Below are 23,823 nucleotides of genomic sequence, written 5' to 3'. Positions count from 1 at the left end.
TGAATTAAATTAATAAGTAACATATTAAATCAGAACTCAATACAAAATGATACCTGAAAATCTCCAAATATTCACAATTTTTTTTGAGGAGGAAAAAAAGAAAAAAGGGAAAAGTGTCCTTTGGCAGTTGCATGGTGAAGTGAAAAATTAGCAAAGGGGAAAAAATTAAGATCCTGCAAGAAAAAAAGAACTAAAATCTGGAGGGCACAGAATCCCTCTTCAATTACTGAAACAAATTAATAAATAAATCTACTAGCAGAAACGGACTAGAAATTTTGTAAGACATCCCAAATATCTTAAAAATGAATATAAAAAGACAAACATATCTGCACAGAATTATTTCAAAAAATGAGAAAATTAGACCAAATTCACATCAACTGTGGAAAAGTTTCCTTCCAAAAAATAAAGCCCCAGCCCAGATGTTTTCATTGATGAATTCTATGACATTTTAAGTAAATCCTAATTTTAAAAAAAAACTAATTACAGTTTTTTTTTTTCCCCCAGAATACAGAAGAAGAGAGAACACCTGCTCAACTTGCTTTCTTAAGGCTGGCACATTCATAATACCAAACCTGAGAAAGAAATTACAACAAAATACATAATATAATAACACAAATCTTTAAAATATTAGCAAATTAAATCCAGCAGCATACAATAATGAAGTAGGATTTGTCCAAAGACAGAGATTTTGGTGACTACACACAACTGAGTATAAAATAGTTTTACACTTTGCAAAAATAGTTTGGAAAAGTCTCAAAACAAAGGGACTACTAAAACCTTCAGTAAAAACCAAACAAAAGCAGCAAACTCTGGGGAAGGGACAGAATATGATTTCTAGAGTAACCACATTATATTATTATAATGCTCAACTTAAAAAAATAATAATAATTTAAAAAAGCTCAGAAAAACATGGCCCATTACAGGAACATAGTAAATTGACATATACAATGGAATATTACTCAGCCATAAAAAGAAACGAAAGTGAGTTATTGGTAGTGAGGTGGATGGACCTAGAGTCTGTCATACAGAGTGAAGTAAGTCAGAAAGAGAAAGACAGAAATCAATCTTGAGGAAGCCCAGACATCAGGCTTATTTAAAAAAAGACTTTAAAATGACTATGTTAAATATGTTCAAAGAGCTTAAAGATGTAAAAAGAACAAAGAACATAAGGAAAATGGTGTACGAAGAAAATGAAAATAACAATAAAAGATAGAAATCATAAAAAAGGAAACAGAAATGTTGGAGCTGAAACAACAGTAAATAAAACTAACTGGAGGGGTTGAACTGCATATTTGAGGCTGTACAAGAAAAAAATCAGTGAATTTGAAAACAGGACAGTTGAAATTACCAAATCTAAGTTGCAGAAAGAAAAATGTAACTAGTGTCAAAGGGACTTGTGGGACACCAGTATATACATTATGGGAATCCCAGAAGAAGAGAAAGAAAAATAAATAATGTCCAAAAACTTGATGAAATACATGTATCGACAAATCCAAAAACACAAGTTCCAAGTAGGATAAACTGAAAGAGGCCCACACCAGCACACACATTATAAGCAAACTGTTGAAGACAAAGGTATAGAAAAATATTGAAAGTAGCAAGACAGAATTAATTCATCATTTACATGAGGCCCTACATAAGACTATCAGCTAATTTCTCAACAGAAACCTTGTAGGCCAGAAGTGAGTAGGAAGATACATTTAAAGTGCTGGGGAAAAAAAAGTGTCAACTGAGAATTTTATATCCAGCAATAATATCCTTCAAAAATTTTGGAGAAATTAAGCCATTCCAAGATAAAGAAAAGATGAGGGGGTTCATTACCACTAGATCTGTCCTAAAAGAAATGCTAAAGGGAGTCCCTTCAAGGTACAAATGAAAGGATGCTAGACAGTAACTCAAAGTCAGATGACGATATAAAGATCTCTAGTAAAGGTAACATGTACTGAGTATAAATGTCAGTATTATGGTAGTTTCAGGCTGTAACCACTATTTTTGTTTTCTACAGGATTTAAGAAACAAATGCATAAAAACAATTATAAATTATGTTATTGGGCACACAATATTAAAGATATAATTTAGAACATCAATAATTTAAGGGGGATGCAGAGTTGTAAAGGAGGAGAGTTTTTATATCTGAATGCAGTTAAGTTGATAACCGTTATAATTAGATTGTTATAATAGAATGTTATATTTCATTCCCATTGTAGCCACAGAGAAAAGAACTTTACTATATATACAAAGGAAATGAGACGTGAATCAAAAAGTGTCACTATAAGAAATCAACTAAACAGAAAAGAAGGCAGGAATGGAGGAAATAAGGAACAAAAAAGCTATGAGAAATATAGAAAACAAATAGAAAAATGACAGAAGTCCTTCCTTATAAGTAATAACTTTAAATGTTAATGGATTAACATCTCCAATCAAAAGACAGATATTGGCAGAATGGATTAAAAGAAAAAAAACATGATGCAACTGATGTTAACTACAAGAGACCCATTTAGTTCTAAAACACAAATAGGCTGAAAGTGAAAGAACAGAAAAAGATCTTACATGCAAAGATTAATCAAAAGAAAGCTGGGGTGGCCATACTAATGTCAGACAAAATTAACTTTTGGACAAAAATTGTTACAAGAACATTACATATTAATGATGGACAATTCAGTTCATCAAGAAGAGATAACAATTATAAACATATATGCACCTCACCTAGAAACAGAGTCTCAAAATATATAAAGCAAACATTGAAAGAACTGAAGGGAAATAGAGAGCTATAAAATATTAGTGACTTCAGTAACCCACCTTTAACAATAACCATACAAAAAAATTAATAAGGAAATAGAGAGCTTAAACAACACTATACACCTATTAGACCTAACAGACATACAGAGAAGCCTCCACAAGAATAGCTAAATACACATTTTTATCAAGTGCACATGGAACATTCTTCAGGATAGATCATATGTTATGCAACAAAAAAAGTCTCAATAAACTTTAAAAAACTGAAATCATACAAAGTGTCTTTTATGATTACAATATAATAAAGCTAGAAACCAGTACATTAAGGAATACTGGAAAGTATACAAATATCTGGAAATCAAATAATATACTATTAAACAATTAATGAATCAATTGATAAACACAAGGGAAACAGATACTTGAGACAAATGAAAATGATAACACAATATGCTAAAGCTTATGGGATGCAGCAAAAGAAGTGCTAACTCTAAATACTTAGATCAAAAGAGGGAGATCTCAAATTATTAAACTGACTTCACTTAAGGAAGTAGGAAAAGTGGGACAAACTGAGCACAAAGCCAACAGAATGATGGAAATAATAAAGATTAAAATTGAGGTAAAAAAAATATATATATGTATATAGGAAAGTAATAGAGAATATCAACAAAACAAAAACAAAAAGCTGGTTTGTTGAAAAGAACAACAAAATTAACCACTTTAGCTAGATTGGCAATGAATAAAAGAGAAAATACTTAAAATACTAAAATAACAATATTAGTGAAAGTGGGGACATTACTACTGATTTTATACAAACAGCAATATAAAACTATACTATGAATAACTGTACACCAGTAAGTTGTATAACCTAAATGAAATGGACACATTTCTTTCATTCTTTTTTTGGGGGGTTAGGATTTTTATTTTTATTTTTTTCTTTGATTTTCTTTTTTTTTTTTGGAGTATAGTTGCTGTACACATTTCTAGAAACACATAATCTACCAAAATGACACATAAAGAAATAGAAAATCTGAATAAATGTAAAACTAGTAAGACATTAAATCAGTAATCAAAAACCTACTCATAGAGAAAACCCAGGACCAGATGGCTTCACTTGTGAATTCTACTAAAATTTAAAGATGTAACACAAATTCTTTTTTCAAACTCATCCAAAAATTCAGAGGAGTAGACACTTCCTAACTCATCCTATAAAGCCAGCCAGATGAGACACTACAAGAAAATTAGGCCAATATCCCTTATGAATACTGATACAAAAATCCTCAACAAAATATAAGGACACCAAATTTGCAACATATTTAGAGGACTGTAAACTGTGACTGAGTGGGTTTTATTCCCAGAATGCAAGGATGATTCAACATTCAAAACCTTGATCAATAAAATATACCACATTAACAGAATGAAATGTGGGGGGAAAAACATACACTCATCTCAATTTACATAGAAAAAACATTTTTTCAATGTCAATACCCTTTTATAATAACAATAATCAACTACGTATGGAAGAAAACTCTCTAAACATGTTAAAGGCCATATACAAAGAACTCACAGCTAACATCATATTCAACGATGAAAGACTGAAAGTTTTCCCCCTAAGAACAATACGAATGTCCACATTTGCCACTTATATTCAACATTATCAGAAGTTCTTGATAGGGTAATTTGGTAAGAAAAATAAATGAATACAATTGAAAAAGAAGAATAAAATTATTTCTGTTCAAAGATATCACGATCTTATATGTATAAAATCATCAACACTCTAAAAACCCTACTAAATCTAATAAATTCTGCAAAATCACACCATGTGAAACCAATATGCTAAAATAGTTGTATTTCTATAAATTAGCAATGAATAATCCAACATGGAAAAGAATAAAACAATTCATTTGCTATAGCATAACAAATAATAAAATGTTTAGCAATAACTTTAACCAAGGAGGCAGAAGATCTGTTCACTGAAAACTACGAAACATTGTTGACAGAAATTAAAGGAAACGTAAATTTGTAAAGACATCCTGTGTTCATGGAAGACTTAATATTAAGATAAAAATACTACCTAAAGCAATCTACAAATTCAGTGCAATCCTTATCAAGATCCCAAATGTATTTTTTTTTTCTTTTCAGAAATAGAAAACCTCATCCTAAAATCCACATGGAACTCCAGGATCCACGAATAACCAGAAAAATCTTGAAAAAGAAAGATTTGGAGCAATCACACTTTTTGATTTCAAAACTGATTACAAAGATACAGTAATCAAAACCGTGTGATATTAGCATAAACACAGACATACAGACCAATGGAACAGAAGAGAGGTCCCAGAAACAAACCTTCGTGTACACAGTCAACTGATGTCCAACATGGAGGCTAAGACCATTCCATGGGTAAAGGATAGTCATCTCAACAAATGGTGCTAGAAAACTGAATATCCACATGCAAATGAATAAAGTTGGAGCCTTATCTTACATTATACACAAAAATCAACTCCCAAAGTCCCCACCACCAAACACCACCACACTGGGGATTAGGTTTTGGCATATGAACTTATGGGGGGTACAAATATTCAGCCTATACCAATAAGTTTGGTGAAAGTTAAAGAGGAATACTTTGTACTATTTTTCTTAAGTCCAACATTATATCAAAATAAGACGTTTAAAACAATCAATTACTTAGATATAAATCTAAGTAAAATATTTGTAAGACCTCTATAAGAACAATTATAATTGGGATACATTTAAATGAAGACTTAATGGGATATATTTTAATGAAGAAGCACATGTGCACGCGCACGCACGCACACACACACACACCACGTTCATGAATTGAAAGACTCAATACTGGTAGGATGACAATTCTCCCAAATAGCATTGTAGATTCAGTGAAGTGGCGATCAAAATCCAACAGCCATTTTTATAGAACTTGACAAGCTGATTCAAAAGTCTGAATAGAGAGGCAATGGATCTCATAACATTGGGTTGCCCAAAAAGTTCGCTTGGGTTTTTCTGTAAGATGTTACAGACAAGCCCGAACGAACTTTCTGGCCAACCCAATACAAAAGGACATGACTTATCAGAGATTGACACTCATTAAAAGTTATAACTGTTTTTTTTTAATTGGAGTATAACTGTTTTACACTGTTGTGTTAGTTTCTACTGTACAATGAAGTGAATCAGCTATATGTATACATATATCCCCTCCCTCTTGGACCTCCCTCCCACCACCCTCCATCCCACCCACCTAGGTCATCACAGAGCACTGAGCTGCGCTCTCTGTACTATACAGCTGGTTCCCACTAGCTATGTATTTTATACATGGTAGTGTATTTATGTCAAACCTAATCTCCCAATTCATCCCACCCTCTCCTTCCCCCCATGTCCACACGTCTGTTCTCTACACCTGTGTTTCTATTCCTGCCCTGCAAATAGGTTCATCTGTACCATTTTTCTAGATTCCACATATATGCGTTAATATACGATATTTGTTTTTCTCTTTCTGACTTACTTCACTCCGTATGACAGACTCTAGGTCCATCCACATCTCTACAAATGACCCAATTTAATTTCCTTTTATGTCTGAGTAATATTCCATTATATATATGTACCACAACTTCTTTATCCATTCATCTGTCGATGGGCATTTAGGTTGCTTCCATGTCCTGGCTATTGTAAATAGTGCTGCAATGAACATTGGGGTGCATGTGACTTTTTGAATTATGGTCTTCTCAGGGTATATGCCCAGTAGTGTGACTGCTGGGGATAGATTAACGTATCAGTGGAACAAGAGTATTCAGAAACATATCTACCTTTAGAGATACTTAAATGTTGCACTGGATAAAGGATGAACTTTTCAATAAATCCTACTGAGAAACTGGGCGTTCTACATGAAATAAAATCAGATGACAACTTCACATAACATAAAAAAATTCAACTGGGATTTCAGTATATACCACCTACTCATGCTTAAACATAAGAACCACTCTTTATTCTTCCCTTTCCTCCTGCTTTTACATTCCATAAACACTTTTTCTTGATTGTGTCTTAAATATACTAAATCTACTTTCTATTGCCATGGCCAGTAATCAGCTCTGAAGCATGTCATGCTTAGTCATGCCTTTGTGTTTTCTCTCTGCCAGGAAAACTCAGTACACAAATCTCTGTATAATCTTCTCCCACTTATCATGCAGGGCTCAACTCAAGAGTCACTTTTTTAAACAAATTTATTTTTTTATTTATTCATTTATATTTGGCTGAGCCGGGTCCTAGTTGCGGCATGTGGGATCTTTTAGTTGCAGCATGCAGGATCTATAGCTGCGGCATGAGGGATCTTTTAGTTGTGGCATGCAGGATCTGTAGTTGCAGCATGTGAACTCCTAGTCGTGGCATGAGGGATTTAGTTCCCTGACCAGGGATCGAACCCAGGCCCCCTGCATTGGGAGCACGGGGCCTTAGCCACTGGACCGCCAGGGAAGTCCCAGGAGTCACTTTCTGAGTGAAGTTATCCTTGACAATCCAATTAATGGATTCCCTAGTTTCACCCTAGACACTCTCCATGGTAGTCTCCAATTGAACCCAAAACCTGGTCCATCACCCACCCTTCTCTGCCCTGCTCCCTCTCTTGGAGCTAACCTCTATAGACTCCATCACCCAGGTTCCCTTCCTTTGGGTCTGGCCACAGGAAGGCTCCATGAGAGGATGGCAGGACAGGACACTTATCTTCCTCTTGCCTCCTGCCAGTTTTATGGAGTGGCTGCCTCACTGTGCGCCTACAGCTCAGCTGGTGTCAGGCAGCCCTGTTTCCCCAGCTCTCACAGGCACTGTCTCATTCTTCCCTCATCTTCATTCTTCAAGCCTATGGATGGTAGCTGCTTCAAGATGCTGTAGTCCCAGGGCCTCAACATCCCTTATCCCTACCTAGACCTCTGACAGTGGCACTTTCATTCAATCCTATTCAAAATACTAGTCAGCAGACCTCCTGTTTACTGTTTAAATCCTGCCAGGTACACTAGGGTGCATCATATCACCTTGTTTAATGCTTGTTATTGTGCCTATCATCATATGCAATGACTTTATTCACCTGTTTGTTTATAAGCTGCTTGACCAGACAAAATACAAACACAAGAGAAGCAACTTGTTCATGTCTCTCATCAATGTATCCCCAGTGCCAGACACTTAGTAAGCATGCTATGTATTTCTGAATTCTAACACATTTCCTGGAGGAATAAAATATAAAAAATGACATCAGTGTTACAATAAAGAGTTAGTTGCTCAAGATAAGATTTGGCTTACAAAGGGTATAGTAAGTTATGCTATGAAGCCAGGGTTTTATTATTATAGGTTTTAAAGTAATGAGATGATTACATTTGGAATTTACAAGTATGATCGGAAGCAATGTGAGATATGGACTGAAAAGGAGAAAAAGTAAAGGGATACCAGTTAGGAAAAGACTAATCATTCCAGGCACAAGAAAATGGAATCCAAATTAAGATGACTGCAGTGGGAATGAAGACAAGCAGATGAATTTGGGTGAAAGATCTAAACAAGAATTTAACTGTAGGAAGGCAGTGAGGGAGAGAGAAGGGAATGAGCAGTTATAAAGTGCTATGGACGGTTGTCCAGTTAACAAGCCCTGAGTGGCAGGCAGACCTGTGAAATCTCCCAGATAAGGATGTCAGTCTAAGCAGAACGCAGCAGGGTGAGAGATACAGTCTTTACTCTTCACGGCTATAAAATTTTGCTTTTTAATTTTTGAAAAGTCATGCTCAGAAGCAATTAGAGGACATTTGAAAATGTCTGTAGTTACACATACATTGTGAGAGAGGTTAAGATATTGTGAACGTTTTGAACTGTTAAAATAACACACCAAAAATGTGAAAACTCAAAATGCCCATTATTTAAGATTATTACTCACATTTCTGTAAATTTATACAAGGAAATACTCAAAAAATAAAAGCTGGTTAAGTATTCTTGTAAATAACATTTACTATAATAATAAAAATAGGAAATAATCTAAATTCCAACATAAACAAAATGTTTAAACATAATTCCTACGATTAGTTGGTCATTTTTAACAAATAAAAGTAATAAGAAGACAGTAGAGTAATATAGAATGATATTTACAACTTAATGGTTAACAGAAAAAAAGTCATTATAATTTCATTATTCCCACTGAACCACTTATTGATAGCTCTATTAAAATTATAAATTTATGAAGACAAAAGTCAGGTGATGCTATACACAAATGACAGATTTGAATTATTAGAGAAAGAAGGCACTTATTTTTCCTTAGCGTGCCTTTAGTGTTGTTAACAATGGTGTTCAAGCTTTCAGGGAAAATTTTAATTTTTTACCTTTTTATTATGAAATCTGACACATAGAAAAAATAAGACATAAATGTACAATATAATGAATGCTTGCATAGAAAACCTGTCTAGAAACAACTGAGGCCATAACGTAGAAATCTGCTACCCCTTAACACCCTATGTCCCACCCACTCACACTCCTTCCCCTTCACAAGTCAGCACTAGTCTTCTGTGTCATGGTGATAATTTCCTTGGATTGCACTATGGTTTTAGCTTTCAGTATTCACAAATATATCTCTATAAAACAGAGTTTAGCTATGCCTAAATTACATGGATTCCATTGTGCTTAGCTTCTTTTCCACAAGTTATGTTTATAAAATGTATTCATGTGGTTGTAATTCCCATTCACCAATTATAGCCGTTCCATTGTATGAATACATCACTGTTTATTTGTACATTTTACTATGAATAGACATTTGGGTTGTCTCTAGTTTGGGACTATGAGAAAATATGCTGAGAGGAAATTTCCCTGAGAGTCAAATGCTAGATCATAGAGTATGTGCATCGTCATGTTTACAATAATGCCAAACTGTTGCCCAAGGGGCAAGATTTATACTCACCCAGGCAGTGTATGCTGCTCTGAGACTCCACATTTTTTTGAACACCTAGTGTATTGAGACTATTTATTTTTTGCCCACCTGACAGTTGCGTAGTAGGAGCTCATTTTGTTTTTAATTTACATTTCCCTGATTACAAAAAGGTTGAACATATTTTCATGGATCCATTGACCATTTGGAGTTACTCTTTTGTGAATTACTTGTTCAAATCTTTTCCCATTTTTCAAAATTGTTTCGTCTTTTTAAAAAATGTTTTCTGGGCTTCCCTGGTGGCGCAGTGGTTGAGAATCTGCCTGCTAATGCAGGGGACACGGGTTCGAGCCCTGGTCTGGGAAGATCCCACATGCCACGGAGCAACTGGGCCCGTGAGCCACAATTGCTGAGCCTGCGCGTCTGGAGCCTGTGCTCCGCAGCAAGAGAGGCTGCGATAGTGAGAGGCCCGTGCACCGCGATGAAGAGTGGCCCCCCACTTGCAGCAACTGGAGAGATCCCTAGCACAGAAACGAAGACCCAACACAGCCATAAATAAATAAATAAATAATAAAAAATGACTAATACTCTAAAAAAAAAAAAATAGAAACTGATAAATGGTCAATAAATGTTAACTATTATAACTTTAAAAAAAAAAGTTTTCTATGGGTTCTTTATATATCCTAGTCTTTTGTTGGTTATATCCATTATAAACAATTTTCCCATTCTGTAGATTATATTTTCTCTCTTTGCAGTATCTTTTGATAAACATAAGCACTCAAATTTTATGTAGACAAAATCTTTTTTTTATTAAAGTTAGTGATTTTGGGGTGTTTTTCTGGAAATCTTTTTCTGATGCTGAAGACATGATATTTTCTTGTTATATTCTAAAACATTTACAGTTCTTTATGTATGTATGTCTGTAATACATCTGGAAGTGAATTTTAAGCTGGGTCCAATCTTTATTTTTTTCTATATGGTTTTATATGCCAGTATTACCTGACAATTTTTGTTTTATGTATTTCAGACCTACGTTAAGTCCTCACAGATTCAGAAATATTTCATTTTCACCTCTTCTTGTTAGACTTATCCTTTCATCATTACTTAATGCCTCTCTGTGTAACTAGTAAGACTTCTTGCCTTAAAGTCTGCTTTGTTGACAGCATATTTTTTTTGTTATCATATTTTTTGGTCCTTAGATGTAAAATTAAAACAAGAGTTCATGGTTGCATGTCTGAGCAGGATTTTAGAGTCTAAAATACCTTATTAAAAACAATTGTATCTACTAAACAATTCACTTTCACTGCATAATTAAATTACAAAAGTACACTTTATTAATAAAATTATCTCAAGATGTTTAACCTGTAACCTAATTATTTCTAACTACTAACACAAACACTGTATTACCATGAAAGAGCTCCTTGCTTAAGTTTCCTGGGACTCCCCAAAGCTTTGGATGTGCAACAGAAAACCTTATTTATAAAGAAAGCAACAGAAAACAACAGTGCTGCATAAACTATTAGTGAGCTATACATTCATCCATAACATTCAATGAAAAACAGTCTGCTGCCTCATTAGGAGGAAAGGCGTCCTATCTAGGTATCACTTTATCAACACCAATACTCAAGAGACTCAAACTTTCATGTCCATCAAATCACCTAGGATGCTTATAAACGTAAATGTGTGGCTCCCACACCTTGGATATATTTTTGAGAAGGTCTTCAGGTAACTTTGAGACAGTGCCATAGTTTAAAGAGGAAGAAGAAGGAGGAGTGGGATATTATGTCAAAAAAAATGTTATTTGATGAGCTTAAATAGGAATAAAATAAAAAGGAAAGCAAAATATACAGTCTTACAGAAATAATAGAAACTACAGAAATTACACAGTAAAACATATTTTAGAATCTGTGTTTTAAAAACTTCTATAAGAAATAATATAATATTCTAGCTGGTCTTTGGTTGTAGTATCTTTATGATATAATTTATGAAATTATGAGACATCTATAATTCACAAATTAGAACTTTTTCATTATTCAGTGTCAAAATGATTGACAAAATGATGCATATAGTAAGCAATGATAAATGTGTAAAGAAGTACTTTCAGTGAAAATCAATTTAAAATGCTAAATTAACTAGAAATGAGAAAAATAATACAGGTAGAAATGTTAAGTCTCTAGGTTTATAAGCAAACGATCTTTATCTGTGATCTAGACATAAAGGTTAAATGAGTAAAGATATCCAAAAAAGAAGAAAACATCACCGTTTACTTTACCAACTGCTGAGAAAGTACATAAACTTCCCTCACATAACAGACATGCTTATCTCAATCTTTGCTGAACATAAACTTGGTGTGTCTTCATTTTGGAAGTTAAGTCACTTTACAAAGCATCTCATATGTTTTATGTGCTTTCTATCTAGTATTCCATTTCACACTTGAATGGATAAGTTCATTTAATATGTTAATTTTGTCTTGTAACTACTGTTATATTTTATAGTGCCTACCAATTTGGAGAATGATATAAATGTTTTTTGGGTAGTATGTGCTCTTTAAAATTTTTAAAGTGATAGCCTTCTGTAATATAGACTGTAGTAATCACTGTAAAAAATCTGTAAAAATGACTGTATATGATGGGGACCTGAAGGTCACATTATATTTAATGAGTTCTGTGCAAAAAAGGAGCTCAGTCTCGCTTAAGTAATCGAATAGAGATGATAATAGCATAAAGGTAATTCTAAATTAAAATATTTATTTACCATAGAACAACACAAACTGAGATACAGCAAATCATTACTTGGTAAGTATACTGAGCAATGATAATGATCCCATAAAATTCAAAAAATAAATGTTATTTCTCTCCTCTATGCAAAGATATGACTCTTATTGCCACATTAAATTTGAACTCTCCCACTTTGCTTTCAAAGCCTGTCATTCCCCACAGCTCTTCTGATACTAATCCTCTAGTCCCAGTCAAGCAAAATTCCCCCAGAAATCTGACACTCAGTCATGCCCTTGCTTGGGTGGTACTTGCTAAGCCTGTATCTTCAAAGTCTTACCTCAAGTCTCAAATCACTCAGAAAACCTTTTTTTCAATTATATTAATCCTATATAGAGATTCATCCTATCTCTAACTTAGTTTGCTTTATATAATCTCCTTTCTGTTCTCTTCCCTGTAGTTTGGCGGTCTCTTGTTCTCTAATTGTTTCCTGGATGCATCTCCTGTATCTCTAAGCTCTGTGGGCCAAGACATATATTTGGGAGAGCAAAGCAGTATTTTAGATGCAGAAAATATTTTGGAGATTTATATAACAGTTTTATTATATACTTCCCATGGTGTTTGTTGTCAGGAATAAAAGAGTTGCTTAATGAACTTGATCCAATAGTACTGCATATAATAACTTGAATGTTATAATTACATGGTAAAATTAGAGTACCTGAAAATTGTGTTATCTGAACTTTTATAAACACAAAAAAACTCCAATGATGAAATTATTATTCATAATAATTTCATCATTATGATGAAACCTATCATTTCAACTGAAAGAGCTATGTTTATTTCAAAATTCTTAGAATTAATGAGATGCAACTATTTAAAATTTTTAGTTTGTCTTAAGGCTTTATTGACAGACAATATAAATGTATTTAATAGACAGCTAAACTACTAAGTTTTGGTCTCACTGTTTGGCATTGCCAGGCTTTTCTTCATCATTTTCTGTGCTCTAGCGTGATATGCGTAATCACAGATTATCAAAACAGTCACAAGGTTGGCATCTGTAAGTGCTTTATTTGTTAAATTTGTATTGTATTTCCTGAGATAAATTTTCAGTACATTTTGTCAAATTTCATATCCTTAAACAAAAACAAAATTATGAAAAAGTAAAGCAAAATCTAACCAAGTTAAATAAAGCAAAGCAAAAATAATATTTAGTGCTCTACCATATGAAAAGGTTTTTAATCTAACATAAGATAGTAGAAAAGAGGGAAGAACAGAGAAGACTCAAACAATGGCACTAATGTAGTGACATTTATGTTAGAAAGTCTTTCAAGACTGAAGGTTAATTGGCTTACTCCACAGCTGCAGATGGAAATTCAGAGACTGTGAACCCACGTCCTCATCCTAAACAGCCTCTACAGACGGTCCTATAATGAGCACAAAGATGGGGAAGCCAGATAGCTGCTCAGATCCTTTAGTGCTAGGATCAACAGTCAGAAGGAACAACTGGTAATAAAGCGACTCATATACTTACTTTTAAAAGAAGTAAAAACTTACCTAAACCAGACTATACAAATGTAAACTCTTCAAAAATTGATTCTAAAAGAAATATATTTTGGCTGTTAAGATAAGTAACTCTAGGTGTCTCATAACTAGTATTTGTGCTTCCTCCCAGACAACTGCCTAACACCCCAACCCCTCTTCACTCTAGTATTAAAACAAGGCCAGAATTAAGTTGGTCTTTTTCTTTTAAATCTTCAAATTGACATAGTCTTTTCAAACACACAACTTCAAACCTAAATGATAGTAAAAATAAGTGATAGACATTCACTTAGGCATAATGAAGACAAGTGAATTTTCATACGTATAAACCATAAAATCATAGTTCATTACATACCACAGCACTCAGGACATTTTGGGTGTTTCAGGATATTCATTCCATACCCTGGGAAGCAGCGATTAATCCAAACCATTTGGAGAGTACCTTCAATGTAGTATATCTCAGGCAACGGCTCTGCACGTCTGCCCAGAACTTCCACTTGTTGATTAAAAAATCTCTCTATGAGATTTTTAGCCTGAAATAGAAATACAGTATGAAAAAATTATCACATAAATGTAATTTTAGAACAAATAAGGATGCTTATGTATTTAGAAGCAGGGGAAACAAATTCTCAAGGTCCTTATCTTTTCTTGAATTCATAGAATATAAATAACACCTGTAAAACTGAAAAGATATCACCTATAAACCTCAAATATTTCTAAATGTACTTCCATATACAACACAATGAAAATATTTCAATATATAACCAAACTTTTTGGTCCCTTTGGTTTTGAATAATATATGGATGGGCTTAAGAGCAAAAACAAGACAGCTTTTTGAAATTAAATGTACTTTCAGAAAGGTACTCTAACAATTAAATGTTCTTAAAGAAATGTACTTTAAGAATCTTTAAGAAGCATATCCTGAGACATCTGCTCCACTCTGTAAATAAAGAAAAATTAGGTTTAAAGATGGAATACAGCACATGTTAAAACTTCTAGCTCTGTTTCAAAAATCAAATTTACAAAATAATTAAGGCATAATTCTGATCTATAATTAATTACCTTTTTACTTGTAGTAATTATTCTGGCTTGACTCCTAAAAGTAACAAGAGGCTTATACTTTTCAGTGGCTGGTAAGCCTTACCTGGTAAAGCATGAGGTATGGTCATGAGTTCACACCCTCGACAAGCTAGTTAGTTCTGCTCAGTTCTCCTGTGCTCACCTGCACCTCTCATGTAGTCAGGACAGGGGTAAATGAAATCGTGCTCATCTATAACCACTAATGGTGCATCTCAATCTACTGACTTCTCCAGATACCTTACAAATTACACCCCTCCGATGAAAATTTCTATAAATAATTGTAAAAGTGTTTTTCAATATACTGCATTCAACTCATTCTATTACTGAATTACTATATTTTTACAGTCTAAATGGTTTTCTTGTACTTCTAATAAATTCTGTCAAATTTGCTGCTATTTACAATTTTGGTTAAGGAAGTGCTTATGAATTAATTAGCTACAAATCTGGTATCCAATTAACTATATTTAAATGCAAGACTACAAATAAAAGTATCAGGAGACATGATCATAATCACTTGGCTTCCTGACACCCTATGCAGGAGAAAAAAAGAAGAAAAAAAAACCAATGAAACTATACCTCACAAAACCTGACAAGAACAAAAATTATCATGTAAATCAGATTCCTGTTTCCTGTTTTCTTTCTAAGAAGGAGAATGAGGATAAATCTCTTATTTGATAAAAATGGAAAGAAGGCAAGAAATTATTTGAATCATTGACTAAATTTTTTTAAAATAATGAGTATGTTGATGGTTGACATGGGGTTAATTATTTGTTCCAAACAAAGTGTGAAACTGAAGAATTCTCTGAGTTGGGTAAAGATTAAAGATTTTAAAGTAAAAATTTTTGGACAAATTTGGATGACATAAGAACAAATCATAATTATAGAAATTCTTCATAGATTAATCACCTGGTTTAAGATACAAAGAATTAATACAACTGAATAAACATCAGATTGCCTGGCCCAAGCTACTCCTCCCTTCACCCACCCACCCCCAAATTTTATAGAATTATTAAGCATATATGGAAGGAATATGTTCTATAATTATTGGTTATTGATTACAAGACTAGAACAAGAAATCATTACCACTTCAACAGTAAGCAGTTTGTAAACTATATAAACTTCTGCATGGAGAAGTTGAACAGCTTACTTTAAATACCATCATCTGCTCAACTGATCATGCCACATTAGGTACTGAAAAAGGCGACTAGAAAGGCTTAATATGTGCTCTACATTAGTCCAGCAAGCGATGGGAGTCCTAGGATAGGCAAAAAATGTCATACATTATACACGACCAGAGTTGAATTGGAGCTCCAGTATCCATGAGGGGAGAATTCATTATGTACCAGGTGTTATGGACAAAACACTTTTAAGATAGAGTCCCTTGGAAACCTTTGGTTAACACCTATATTTGGGGAATCTCTTTGGAAAATGACTATAGTCATCAAATGGGGCTGGAATTAAAAAGCCAAAAAAAACCCCAAAAAAACAAAAAAGGAGAGGCTTACAGTATCTTGGATGAAATGGAAAGAATTGTGAATTTGCATAGAAAAGACTGGTGATCTCAGTGCTCAGTGAGCAAATGAGAGGTAGGGTGTCCGGATCTTACGGAACAACGTCCCAATGAAGAACTGTCGAAAAATTTTAAAACAAAAACACAAAGTTGTCCCTCTCGTGGTAGGAACACCAACATGGATGATGTACACTCACTCATATCAGTAAAGCAGGCAGAGAACTATGAGATAAAGCTCAGTTTCAAAGCAGAGCCAAAGGGAAGAGGAAGAAAGTAAAGGGTTATATAATAGTTTGAATTCTATGAAAGTTGGAATCCACTCCTAAGAAGCATAATGAATCCCAGAACTTTAGAATAAAGAAAAATTTAACTTTTCAATGTAGTCTACTTCAGTCCTGAAGCAAAAGACAAAAGAATCGACTCTTCACTCAGCATTGTCACTGAAATGGTAGTTGCTCCACAAGAAATGAAACCTGTATTAGAAAACCAGATTTTTTAGAAGAAAGATTAAAGATAAATTATAATTTAGGTTTTGAAATTATTAGAGATTTAAACTGTCATATTAAAGTTTTTTAAAGTAGTATATTTCTAATTGAAAAAAGCAAGCAGATAAGATAGGAGTGAGAGGAGAGAAATGACATTTAAAAATACAGAAAAAGAATTCACATTTCCAACCATATGGTGCACTAGATAGTCTGAAAAATCACCCTGCTAAAAATCACCTAACTGAACATAACACAGCAAAGATATTGTGTACTTATATTTCAACAATAAGAGAGGAAGAAAAAAGTAGAAAGGAAAAAAGGAAGACAGGGAGAGACAGAAAGAAAGCCAGAAAGGTGCTAAAAATGAAAATTACAAACCTAATATTAGCTGAGTCCCTATTTCATTTCATGCCAATCTGAGTATTCCAGAGTGTTATAATTTAACAAACAAAAGAGCTAAGGAAAAAAGGCTTAAAGCTGTTAAAAACAAACAAAATAAACAACCAAGAAAGACTCTAAGTAAAACAGTGGAGCAGGAAAAGAAATTCAATTACAAAAGGGAAATAACAAGAAAGCCTCTCAATAGGGTAGGGAGGGGGCAGCAGGAGGGGGTGATGGAGTGGAGGGATGGGGGAAAGCAAAACTCCTCTGTGAATTCCTACACGATGGTTTGCTTTCAAAGTGGGTGTGGGGTTTTGTTGTACTTTCTGTGTGGTACAAGATACCCAAGTCAGAAATTAACATAAAAATTTGGCTTTGATTGAGAACAACCATGGAACATTAGGCAAAAGCAAACATAGTAACTTTACAGAAAAACACACACAACCTAAGCCAAAGGGGCTACATCTACTGATAAAGGACTGACAAACATGACTTATCAGCCAGAATTATGTAGCAGAGGATGAACTAAGAAACAACAGTGGGGTCAACAAACTGCCAAATTAGACCATCAAGAAATTCAGATAATGGAGCTCCAGTGACATAAAATAGAAAAAAATGATATGAAGTATCCTTAGAACACATGAAGACATAAAAGTGGTATGAAAACACAGGAAAGGAAATTTATATCACAATAAAAGAGAAAGTATATTTGAAAAATTACCTACTTAAATTACAATTAATGAAGGGAGTAAAAAATGGAGTGAAATTAAAAACTCAGTGGACAGACTGAACATCAGATTAGGCCTTGCTGGAGCCAGAACAATTAAATGCAATAAATAATTGAAGAAATTACTGAGAATGAAGAACATATTTTAAAAAAGAAAAAAAAGTAAGAGAGAGGTGGAGAAATCAATGAGATGACCTGAAACATACTAAATGGGAGTTCAAGAGAAGCAAATGGGGCAACAGGTAATTTTCAAAGATGTTCTGGCAGAAAAAATTTCCAGAACTGATCAAAGTAATGAATCCTCAGATTTCAGTGGAACAATAAATATAGGAAGAAGGAAAAATACATGATACAGAAAGACTGAGATGCAAGAAGAAATCGTAAGCAAAGAAATGGATAAAACTGTGGGTAAATCTAAGCAGACACTGACATTCTGAAACAATCTTAATAATAAGTGTAAAATAAAAAAATAAAAACTAGAGTACTAGAAAACAAAACCTTGAAAGATGAAAACAGGTCATAACAGTTAAAGGTCTTTAAGGCTTTTGTACTCTTTTGGAAGGTATATAAACTAAGTAAGTTTTGGTTCTGCTACGAAGAATACATTAAAATTTGAAACAAATCCAGAAAAAGAGTGAAAAAAAATATAACAAGAAAAAAGTCAGTTAAAAAAAAGTTTAATCAATCCAAAGAAGATAGGGAAGGAGCAAAACCAGAAGAATAGAAAACTAGGTTAAATGATATATAATAGAATGATAAAAACCCATCCACATAAATCAGCAGTATGATTTGAAAACAATAAAGCAATGAGCAAGACTATAAAACAGTATCATTCTTTAAAAGGCACAATCATCCAAAAGAAAGAATAAAAGGAAAAAGTTACAAGAGATAGGACAAATAGAAAAAAATGGAAAAATTGTGGATTTAAATCCAAATCATTGATAATTAAATTAAATGTAATTGGTCTAAATATTCTAATTAAGAGGCAGGGATTATTAACTTGATTTGTTAGCTGGATTGTTAACTATATCCAAAAGGAATGCTGTCAGCCACATGGCAGAACAGGAGATTCCATTCTTCGCTGCACAAAAACACTGATTTGACAACGATTCAGGGATAAAAATACTTTTAGGAACTCCTGAATATAGTAGAAATGTTCCAGCACCCCCATGGACCACAAAACCCAAGATCAGACACACTGAAAATGGTAGGAGAAACTGTTTCACTTTGACTGCATCACCACTTTCCCAGGTCACCAAAACTCAGCACCCAGAGAGATCCCTCTAGACCACAACTTCTCCCTCAGGGGAAGGAAAATGCAACGTCAAGGTTTGGCTTTCCCAAGCTTGGGGTCACTTCCCATGCGGACTCCTTCTGGAGGTCTGCTTCTCTCTTACTGCACCTAGAACTCTGAGGAAATTAGCATGGCCGAATCATTTAGAGAAAGCTGAGAACAAAGAAAAGGGGTGGAAACTCATGGCACCTGGCATGTGTGCCCTGACAGGTGGCACACAGATCTAAGCAGGCGGTATGGAAGCCTGCAGCAAGTTAAACTCTGCAAAATTTGGTGAAGGCACACAACCCTGAGACTGTTCCTTCAGGAGAAAGGAAGAGAGATGGAGCTTGCAACCCATGGCTCAGAAGCAAGGGCACTGCCCTGGGGAAAAGAGAAAGGTGACTCTTGGGGCACTTGGCATGACTCTGCAGACTACAGAGAAGGAGCAAACTCCAAGACATCCCCTTTAGGAGGGAGGGAGAGAAATGGAAGATGCATAAAAAGCCTTGGCATTTCAGGCACTGCCCTCAGGAAAAAGGAGTGGTTTGCTCTTAGCACCTGATGTGACTCTCATAACCTGACATGGCTCTGTAGGATTGAGAGAAGAAATAATTCTAAGACATCCACCCCAGGAAAAAGCAAGACTTGAGGAGGTGTAGCCATAAGAAAGATAAGAGAGACTCCTAGAAACTCTAGTCTGGTAAAGGTCATTCTCTCCTGAAGCCAGATCATAAAGATTGGAAGAGGAAACTTTTCTTTAAAAGCACAGGCACGAATTTCAGCATACCAGGATCACAAAGAATCAATAAAACATGACACCATAAAAGAACAACAACAAAAAAAAGCTCCAATAACCAGCTACAAAGGCCAAAGATATGAAGATCTATGAATCACCTAAAAAGAATTCAATATAATCTTAAAGAAACTCAGTAAACTACAAGAAAACACAGACAAAATCAAGAAAACAATGTGCACACGTGCATGCGTGTGCACACACACACACACATACATACACACAAAACCCAAGAAGTACAACAAAGAGATACAAACCATAAAAAAGAACCAAACAGAAATTCTAGTTTGAAAAATACAGTGATTGGACTTAAAAATTCAATAGAGCTTCAAAGGTTGACTCAATCAAGCATAGAAAAGAATCAATGAATTAAAAGACAGATCATTTGAAATTATCCAGTCCGAGAAACAAAAAGAAAAAAAGAGTGAAGAAATCCTATGAGACTTATTTGATATCATTACCTAAATCAATACATGCACTATGGAGTTCCCTTAAGAAGAGAAAGAGAAAGGACTAGAAAGCTTATTTAAAGAAATAATACGAAAGAACTTTCTAAATCTGCAGAGGGAATGGGAATCCAGATTCATAAACCTTAAAGAATACCAAATATGTTGTACTAAAGGGAACTACACCAAGAAACATTGTTAATTTGACAATATTCACAAAGACAGAACTATGAAAGTGGCTAGAGAAAAGCAATTCACCAAATAAAGGGTACCCCCCCACACAAATAATACTATCAGTGATTAGAAGTCAGTGGATGTCTTGGCACAAACCTTCCAGGCTAGGAGAGTACATAATGAAGCATTCAAAGTGCAGAAACAAACAAACAAAACTATGAACCAAGAATACTATACCTGTCAAACCGTCCTTTGAAAATGAAGGAAAGATGAAGAGTTTCCCAGGAAAACAAAAACTGGAAGAGTTCAACACCATTAGAAGTCCCAGCATCTCAGTGCTCTGCCCAAGTGAGTGAACTGCCTTACAAGAATTGCTAAAGAGAGTTCATCAAATGAAATGAAATGAAAGAACACTTAACAGCAACATTAAAAAGTATAAATCTCACAGCAAATACAGACTAATGTAATACTGTAAGGGTGATACATAAATCACATCTTAAACTAGTATAAAAGTTACAGACAAAAGTATCAAAAATATAAGTATAAAAACCTGTAATTAGATGTACAATATAAAAGATGTAACTTGTGACATCAATAACATACTGTGCAGGGGAGAGTATAAGTATAGACTTTCATATGCAATTCATATGCAATACAGACTTGCATATGAACTAAGTTATCAGCTTAAAGTACACTGTTATAAGATTTATACATAAGCTTCATGATAACCGAAAAGAAAATATCTTTAAAAAAGAGAAAGGAATCAAAGTGTATCAATACACAAAAAAGTCAAATAACAAAGGATGACAGCAACACTGGAAGAAAGGAACAAAAGAACTACAAACATACAGAAAATAATTAACAAAATGACAATAGTAGTCCCTTACCTATCAATAATAACTTTAAATGTGAATAGATTAAACTCCCCTGTAAAAAACATGACATGGCTTAATGGACAAAACAAGATCATCCAACTATATGCTGTCTACAAGAGATTAACTGTAGATTTAAGGACACTTATAAGCTGAAAGTGAAACATGGAAAAATATCCCATGCAGATGACAACCAAACAGAGCAAGGATGGATGTACATATATCCAAAAAAATCACTTTGAAATAATAAAAAACTGTAATAAGAAACAAAAAAGGTCATTATATAATGATTAAGGAATCAATTCAACAGGAAGTTATAACATATATATATACCCAACATCAGAGTATATAAATATATAAAGCAAACACTGACAGAGCTGAAATGAAGAATAGACATCAATACAATAATAGTAGGAGATTTCAATACTCCAATTTGAATAATGGATAGAATATTCAGACAGCAAATCAATAAGGAACTACCAGACTTGAACAACACAATAGACCAAATGAACTTAACAGATCCACAGAATGTTCCATGCAACAGCAGAAGAAAATGGATTCTTCTCAAGTGCATACAAACATTCTCTAGGATGGGTCACAAAACATGTCTTTACGAATATAAAAATATTAAGCTCACACCAAGTATATCCTCCAACCACAATGAAGTGGACCTAGAAATCAATAACAGAAGGAAAATGAAACGATTCACAAATATGTGGAATTTAAACAACACATCCTGGGACCACTGAGTCAAAGAAGACAACAAAATATCATGAGACAAATGTAAACAAAGACACAAAATACTAAAATTTATGAGGTGCAGAAAAAGCAGTACTATGAGGTAAATTTATAGCAATAAAAGCATATGTTAGAAAAATAGAAAAATACCAAATAAACACCTAACTTTACACCTCAAGAAACTAGAAAAAGAAAGACAAATTAAACCCAAAGTTAGGTGAAGTAAAGAAGGAATAAACACTACAGCAGAAATAAATGAAGTAGAAAACACAAAAATAGAAGAATGATGAAACTAAGAGCTGTTTTTTTTAAAGATAAACTAAGAAGACAAACAATGAGCAAGACTAACAAAGAAAAAAAGAGAGAAGACTTAAATAAAATCAGAAAAAATAAAATCAGAAATGAAAGAGAAATTACAACTGATGCCACAGAAAGAGAAAAGATGATTATTTTCTTTCATAAATATTTTCTTTCATAAATCATAAAAGAGGACTATTATGAAAAACTATATGCCAACAAATTGAATAAGTTAGAATATATGGCAAATTCCTATAAACATACAAAATATAGAGGCTGAATTCAGAAATAAGAAAAAGACAGAAAACATGAACAGACCAATAATAAATAAGAAGACTGAATCAGTTATCAAAAACCTTCTAGCAAGGAAAGCTCCAGGACCAGATGTCAACATAGATGAATTCTACCATATATTTAAAGAAGAATTAATACCAGAATTTCTTAAACTTCATTCAAAAAAAATAGAATAGGGAACACTTCCAAACTCATTTTGTGAGGCCAGTACCACTCTGATACCAAAACCAGACAAAGACACCAAAAGAAAAGAAATTTATAAGATAATATACCTGATTAACATACATACAAGAAACCTCAACTAAACACTAGCAAACCAAATTCAACAACATATTAAAAGGATTATACACCATGACCAAGTGGGATGCATCTTTGGTATGCAAGGATGTCTCAACATACACAAATCAATCATTAACAGAATGAAAAATAAAAATCATATGATTATCACAATAGATGTAGAAAAGCATGATTTCACATCCATTCATAATGAAACTTCTCAATAAAGTAGGAATGTTAGGAACTTGCCAAAATATAATAATTAAGTCCATATAGAAAAATTCCACAGCTAGCAGCACATTCAAAAGTGAAAAACTGAAAACCTTTTCTCTAAGATCTGGGCAAAGAAAGGATGCCCAGTCTTGCTACTTCTATTCAATATAGTACTGAAAGTCCTAAAGAGAGTGGTTAGAAAAGAAAAACAAATAAAAATCATCCAAATCTGAAACGAAGAAGTAAAATCATCTGTTTCCAGATGAAATGTTCATATATGCAGAAAACCCTAAAGACTCCACAAAAACTCTTAGAATAAGCAAATTCAGTAAAGCTACATGATACAAAATCAACATTAAAAAAATCGTTGTATT

The 23,823-nt window shown here is 33.7% G+C and overlaps 1 protein-coding gene across 1 annotated transcript in view; it reads right to left on the bottom strand.

Moving 5' to 3' along the window:
• LOC118901050 (zona pellucida binding protein) overlaps nt 1-23,823 on the bottom strand; it is a 94,178-nt gene that overhangs the window by 22,689 nt on the left and 47,666 nt on the right. Inside the window, exon 7 of the mRNA XM_036864026.1 lies at nt 14,243-14,420. Within this exon, the coding sequence (XP_036719921.1) occupies nt 14,243-14,420 (178 nt within the window). The remainder of the gene's footprint in view (nt 1-14,242; nt 14,421-23,823) is intronic.

This window comes from Balaenoptera musculus, chromosome 9 (assembly GCF_009873245.2).
Source record: "Balaenoptera musculus isolate JJ_BM4_2016_0621 chromosome 9, mBalMus1.pri.v3, whole genome shotgun sequence".
NCBI lineage: Eukaryota > Metazoa > Chordata > Mammalia > Artiodactyla > Balaenopteridae > Balaenoptera > Balaenoptera musculus.
The sequence above is the reverse complement of the archived record's forward strand: the minus strand, read 5'-3'. Positions and strand labels throughout refer to the sequence as shown.